This window comes from Nanorana parkeri, unplaced genomic scaffold (genome assembly GCF_000935625.1).
Source record: "Nanorana parkeri isolate BGI_ZX_2015 unplaced genomic scaffold, ASM93562v1 scaffold72, whole genome shotgun sequence".
NCBI classification, from domain to species: domain Eukaryota; kingdom Metazoa; phylum Chordata; class Amphibia; order Anura; family Dicroglossidae; genus Nanorana; species Nanorana parkeri.
In genome coordinates, this window is record NW_017306340.1 from 1,198,069 (window position 1) to 1,204,506 (window position 6,438).

General features: G+C 37.2%; 1 protein-coding gene across 1 annotated transcript; it reads right to left on the reverse strand.

The window, feature by feature from the left end:
* Nucleotides 1–317: 317 nt before the first annotated feature.
* On the reverse strand, nt 318–6,223 carry PAX1 (paired box 1). The gene is made up of 4 exons (XM_018576628.1): nt 6,220–6,223; nt 4,363–4,995; nt 1,810–1,952; nt 318–554 (listed from the first exon to the last, which is right to left on the reverse strand). Exons 1-4 carry the CDS (start codon nt 6,221–6,223, stop codon nt 318–320), a joined length of 1,017 nt encoding a protein of 338 aa, XP_018432130.1.
* Between the last annotated feature and the right edge of the window lie 215 nt (nt 6,224–6,438).

Consider the following 6,438-nt stretch of genomic DNA (forward strand, 5'->3'; position numbering starts at 1 on the left):
CGTCACATCTTCCACTCTCTCACCACCTCTCCTCGACAATACGTGGAATTTCCAAGAAGGAAAAATCCGCCAGGAGAACATAAAAACAGGGGATTTGTTTTGGTAACGTCAGTGAAAACTGCAATCTATAAATCTTTGCCCTGAAAGGAAGACCCGCATGCATCAAAAAATAAATTGTTAAGCTCATAAAAGGGGCCATCCAGAGAGCAGATCGTTGGGTTGCTCCCTATGTAGAAAGCCGTGCTATTTATTTTCTCTTTCCCCCTGCCCCCCAGCCAGCCGCTCTCCCTATGGAGCTGAGACAGTGCTTTCATTTTTCATGCTGTTTGCATACCTTCCCTGACTGGGTGCTTGAATGTCATAGGGGCTCCGAGGTCTCCTCCATGTACCGTCACGCCTGCACCGTGATGAGCCAGGGGGCTGCCTTGTGCTTGCCAATGGTGTCCCGGGGTGACATAGCCGGCTCCGGGGCCCCCGTACACCCCATACTGTTGGCTGGAGGGGTAGGCGCAGGCTTGGACGAAGCTGCCCACGGTGGAGAGGCTGGAAGCAGGCTGCAGCACAGACACAATATGGAAATGCCATTAGCACATTGCAGCTTCTGCCATAAATCTCACCTGTCTTCCAGGTATATCAGATAGACAATGAATTTAACATTATACAGAATGTATTGCAATTAGAGAGGAAACAGCATAGGACAGTGTAAAACTGTATGACATGGGAAATACAGTTTAATACAGTATAGGATAGTACAGTGCAATAGTATAGTATGGTAGAACAAAACATAAGTGTATAGCAAAATATAATACATCATGGCATAGTGGAGTATATGTTGTGTCACATATAATGACATGTATACTATATGAAGTGTGGTACAAAATTACATAATATAGTAGTACAGTATAGTAGAACATAGTTTGGAATACACAGAATTACATAGCATAGTATATTCAGTGGGAGTGAGTACACTATATAGTATAGCATCATATAGTAAAGTATATGGAATGTGCTACATTATGACATAGCATACTGAGGTGTATACATATTGAGATAGTATAGAATAATATGTGCAGTGCACTGCGTTTACTGTACTATACTACACTATCAATGTGTACTACAAAGCATAAATCATACTATATCATACAATAAAATACGATACTTTGTCAAGGTGCACCACTTCATATGTTATACTACATTACATTATACTATATACGATGGAATACTATACTATGACATTGTGTACCATAGCTAATGCCTTAGAATAGTATGGTAAGGTGGTATAGTATAGTATAGTATAGTATAGTATAGTATAGTACGTTGTTAATGAGTATAATACAATGCAGTATTATAAAATCAGTGGATACTACTTCATGGTGTAGTTAATTAGAGAACATGCCAATAGCACAGTGTAATAAAGTGCAGTATGGGGCATTATACCTATAGTACATTTTTGCATACCTATACATCAGTACATTTCATCCTATTATAGTAAAATATATTGTAGGAATATGTAAAATCGTGCAGTTCTTTAGTACTGTGTAGTATATTCTAAAATAACCAGGAACAATGCACCATAGTAAAATATAAGTGCAGTATGACACAGGTTATTCTATTTTATTATAATGGGGTGAACTATAATTTACAGTGAGTGTATACTATAGGACAGACTGTATATGGTATCGTACATTGCAGTGGTAGAACATTCTGGTATATTATAGGGCTCTTTATTATAGGGCAGCATATAGATTACATGTCAGTATGTGAGTTTCAGTCTCACATCACTATGATATACAAGCTGTAGTTGCTTACCTGTGGGTATTTAATGTCAGGGTCTACACCACTCTTCTCTATACCATTTAAGTTCTGGCTGCTGGGAAAAGCTGTCCTGTTTACTCTTTCCCACTCTTCCATCTTGGGGGAATAGACAGATCCATCTGGCCCAGCTATAGCACCTGAATCAATACACAGTCAGTTATTAATACTCCTCTGTCAGAGGTCATAGTTGGCAACTTACATTTACATAACTTTATCTATCTGCAGAGGATGTTGTAACTACCCAGCACAATCATAAATCCACAATGTAATTCAACGAATTTGTTTTCCATATTTTTCTTTGAAATAAATTAATGAAACTTCACCATGCTTATAATTATTTAGGCTTAAAAAAATCTATACAATAAGGGGAAATCCGTTTTAAAAATGATACATGCAATTGAAATGAGCACCATTTCAATGTATCATAATAACAATTTGATTTCTTCTGTCGTTAATGCAGCAAATATAAGCAGCTTATTTTTTAATGTTGCCAATACAATATAAATACATTTCAATTATCATTTTAATTATTAACGTCAATCCATAATTTTAAAACATTTTTACATTTAAAACACAATTATAACTTCTAATAAGTGTTAATATTGAATACTTGATTTCCAGCTTTTAAATGGTTCTAGTATGATATTGATAAACTAGAACCTATTTTCACGGTTGTACATGTACAATAAAAACAATGCTTCTGTATTTATTTACATATCGCGTATTTTACGTTTAATGTGGAGTTGTTGGTTTGTTTTTTTTTATTTCGCGATGTTTTACTAATACTGATGTTTTTCTCTTGAGACAATTCATATTAACTTATTTCATAATTATATTTTTACATGTCATCATTATAATTATACAGCTTAAAGTATTTTTTTTCTCTCAGCTAATACTAACAAATGGAGATGCCATTAGCTGGGACACTATGGCATCTTATCTCTCATCATCATGCAAATATTTGACAAGAAACTGTAGTGTTCCACCTTCCCTGTAATACCTGCAATTTTACCTCTACTGATCACATGCTTGGAATAAAAAGGACAATTATGAATATTTAACAAACTGAACACAGAGTGCTGTAACACTCCAGATATGTGTGTGTTACAGATATATATGTAAGTGTGTGTGTGTGTGTGTGTTTGTATGTGTGTTTACACAAAAAGAATACCCTATAGGGTTAACTTACTAAAGGAGTATACAATGTTGCCTCGGGGAATAAAGTGATGTTGTGGTCACTTTCAATACCCGTTCATTATTCGTGAAATGTAAGAAAACAAAATTGCACATGATAAGATAATTGAAGTGAACACAGCATCTCTTTATCCACCAAGGGATGAAAAAATTTTCTACTCCTTCCCTAATTATCCCTCTAGTATTTCCTTTGTGGGAAGACACACACATTCTCATCTCATTCATGAACGTAATAGAGGCCGTTCACTTAAGTTATGTTTTCACTTAACTGTACTTCACTTAACTGACTGTACTTTTACATGCACATCAATGGATAATTGAATAGAATGCAGATTCATCTTATTCACCAAGCTAAGTGAACATTAATTCTGTAATTCTATTTCATTAGTAAATCGACCTATCTAGATACGTGTGTATATTCTGATTGATAGATAGATAGATAGATAGATAGATAGATAGATAGATAGATAGATAGATAGATAGATAGATAAATAGATAGATAGATAGATAGATAGATAGATAGAAGGATGATAGATAGTTAGATAGATAGATAGATAGATAGATGGGAGAATGGTAGATAAATAGATAGATAAATAGTAGGATGATAGATAGACAGATAGATAGTAGGATGATAGATAGATAGATAGTAGGATGATAGATAGATAGATAGATAGATAGATAGATAGATAGATAGATAGTAGGATGATAGATAGATAGATAGTAGGATGATAGATAGATAGATAGATAGATAAATAGGTAAATATGTGATTGATAGATAAATAGATACATAGCTAGATAGACAGGTAGATAGTAGGATGGTAGATAGATAGATAGATAGATAGATAGATAGATAGATAGATAGGTAAATATGTGATTGATAAATAAATAGATAAATAGCTAGATAGACAGGTAGATAGTAGGATGATAGATAGATAGATAGATAGATAGATAGATAGATAGATAGATAGATAGATAGTAGGATGATAGATAGATAGATAGTAGGATGATAGATAGATAGATAGATAGATAAATAGGTAAATATGTGATTGATAGATAAATAGATACATAGCTAGATAGACAGGTAGATAGTAGGATGGTAGATAGATAGATAGATAGATAGATAGATAGATAGATAGATAATGATAGATGGAATGATAGAATGATTGATAGATGGATTGATAGATAGTAGATAGATAGATAGATAGATAGATAGATAGATAGATAGATGTACACACACATTTATAGGCACATATAGAGGACACAAGTTTTTTTCTTTTTGCAGAGTCATGAACAAGTCACCCATGACAGATAGTCTGTTGTCAGCCAGTCTACTGGTATTTTCCGCAGACTCACCTGTTTGTTCCATAAAGGTGCGAAGTCCCAGAATGTTATTGACCGAGTGAGCTGATGGCCAGGACCTGGCTATGCTGACATGTCCCGTTGGCATATGCACTCCTGGATGATGGCTTCCCACCTTAGTGGATCCGGGGGATATTGGGTTGGGATAGGGGTACTGGTATAGGTGATTGTATGGTATAGTTGGCTGCGATGATTGCTGCTTGACATTGTCATACTGGCTGGGCTGAGACAGGTTCCCAATTTTATTCCTCAGGATCCGGCTTATAGAGCTGACAGAGGGCACATTGTACTTGTCACACACGTTGTCAGCCAGCAACCTGTCCCTGATCTCCCATGCGAAGATGCCCGGGTCCCCTTGTTTGTACTCCCTGATGTGCTTCACCACGTTCGGGGTGGTCACTCTGGGCTTGCTGCCTCCAATAGCCCCGGGGAGGATGGAGCCTGTCTCGTTGTATCTGGCCAGAATTTTACTGACACATCCATGGGATACTCGGAGCTGCCTGCTGATGTCACACGGTCTGATGCCAAGCTGGGCCAGCTCCACTATCCTCAGTCGGATGGCATTGGGCAGAGGTCTCCCGTTCACAAACACGCCGCCCAGCTGGTTCACTTCTCCATAGGCTTGCTCTGCATGGCACAGACAGACAGCAAGTGAGTCTATACGAGGCTTTTATAATCTCATTGCTTCACACAATCCTGCACTTTCCATGGAAACAACTGGCACAACACAACCACCCCAGCACAGACTCTGTGCAACCTGGGATGGTTAGCTATAGGAATAGAGACTGATCACTTAGAAAAGTAAATGTTCATTTTGGAAAGTGTATGACCATTTAGTAAATAAGGCAAAGCTGTGTTCACTAGTGTTAGGGAGAAATTTAAATACCATTTTTTTTTGCTGGTACATGATTGGACAATGGAAGTAAAGATAGCTTCCCCTTATTCACTAAGCTAAATAAAAACAATCTACTTTAAAAGTGAACAGTTTCTATTCCTTTGACTCCATTGTGTACTGAGAAGGCCAGTAGCCCTAAAATACAAGTTACTGTATGCATAAGGGATGAAAATACCTGTCACAGATCTCTATGTGAAGGCGGGCAGACTTATACAGACATGCAGGCACTTGGCACAGTATTGTCTGTGTAATCTGTAGGCTAATTAAAGTAAAAAATGATAAAACCACCTTTATCTCAAACAATTAAAGGCTTCTAACATTTCTTGTAAACCACCTTATAATTAAGCCTAGTGGCCCTTTAAAAACACAGTGACAATATGCTCAGTTAATAAAATCACTAATATGATATATAAAATCACAATATTAAGGGGTCACTAACATGTGGACAACACTGATTTACTTTGGAATTTTTACTTTTGCAATGTCACCATAATATTAATTGCAATGTATTTATAAAGTGCAATAGTAATGTGATAAAGTATTTATTAATGTAAGCAATAAATTATCCTTCCACTGCTTCCTCTGGAGCATGCAAGCAATCGCTCCTGGAGCTCTCAATGCAAAAGAATCCTTATGAGTACTTATCATTATAAATATAGTTGTGCAATTGTACTCTGATGAAGGATGATGTGTTTATAATGAAAGCAATCAAATATCCTTTTGCTGCATGTAAGCTGGCTCTCCTGGAGCCTGACATGTATAAGAATCCTAATAAAGTGCATACATAAAGTACAGTTGTGCAACAGCACGAAGCAATCAGCCTTTGCTGCTGAAGCCAGTCTATTGCAGTTTCTATAGCTCTGCGAGGTCTGGAATGTGAAGGCAAAACTACTAAGGAAATGCTTTATAGTATAGGGTGCTGCTATAAGACGCAGGGGATGTCAAAGGCTGCTTACCCATCCCGCCAGGAGAGAACGAAGGAAAACTTGCAGAGAGATCAGGAAGCTCAAACAGATGTAACCCAGAGATACATGGAAGGGAAAGAGAGCCCAGTCTTCTCCAATGGGCTGGATGAGGAGGAGGGTTCTGCTAGCAGAGAGGCACTTCCTTCCCAAGCTGCAAACTCTTCAGTGTTTGCACAGCAACTTCACAAGTGTGGAGAACAAAAGCAAAAG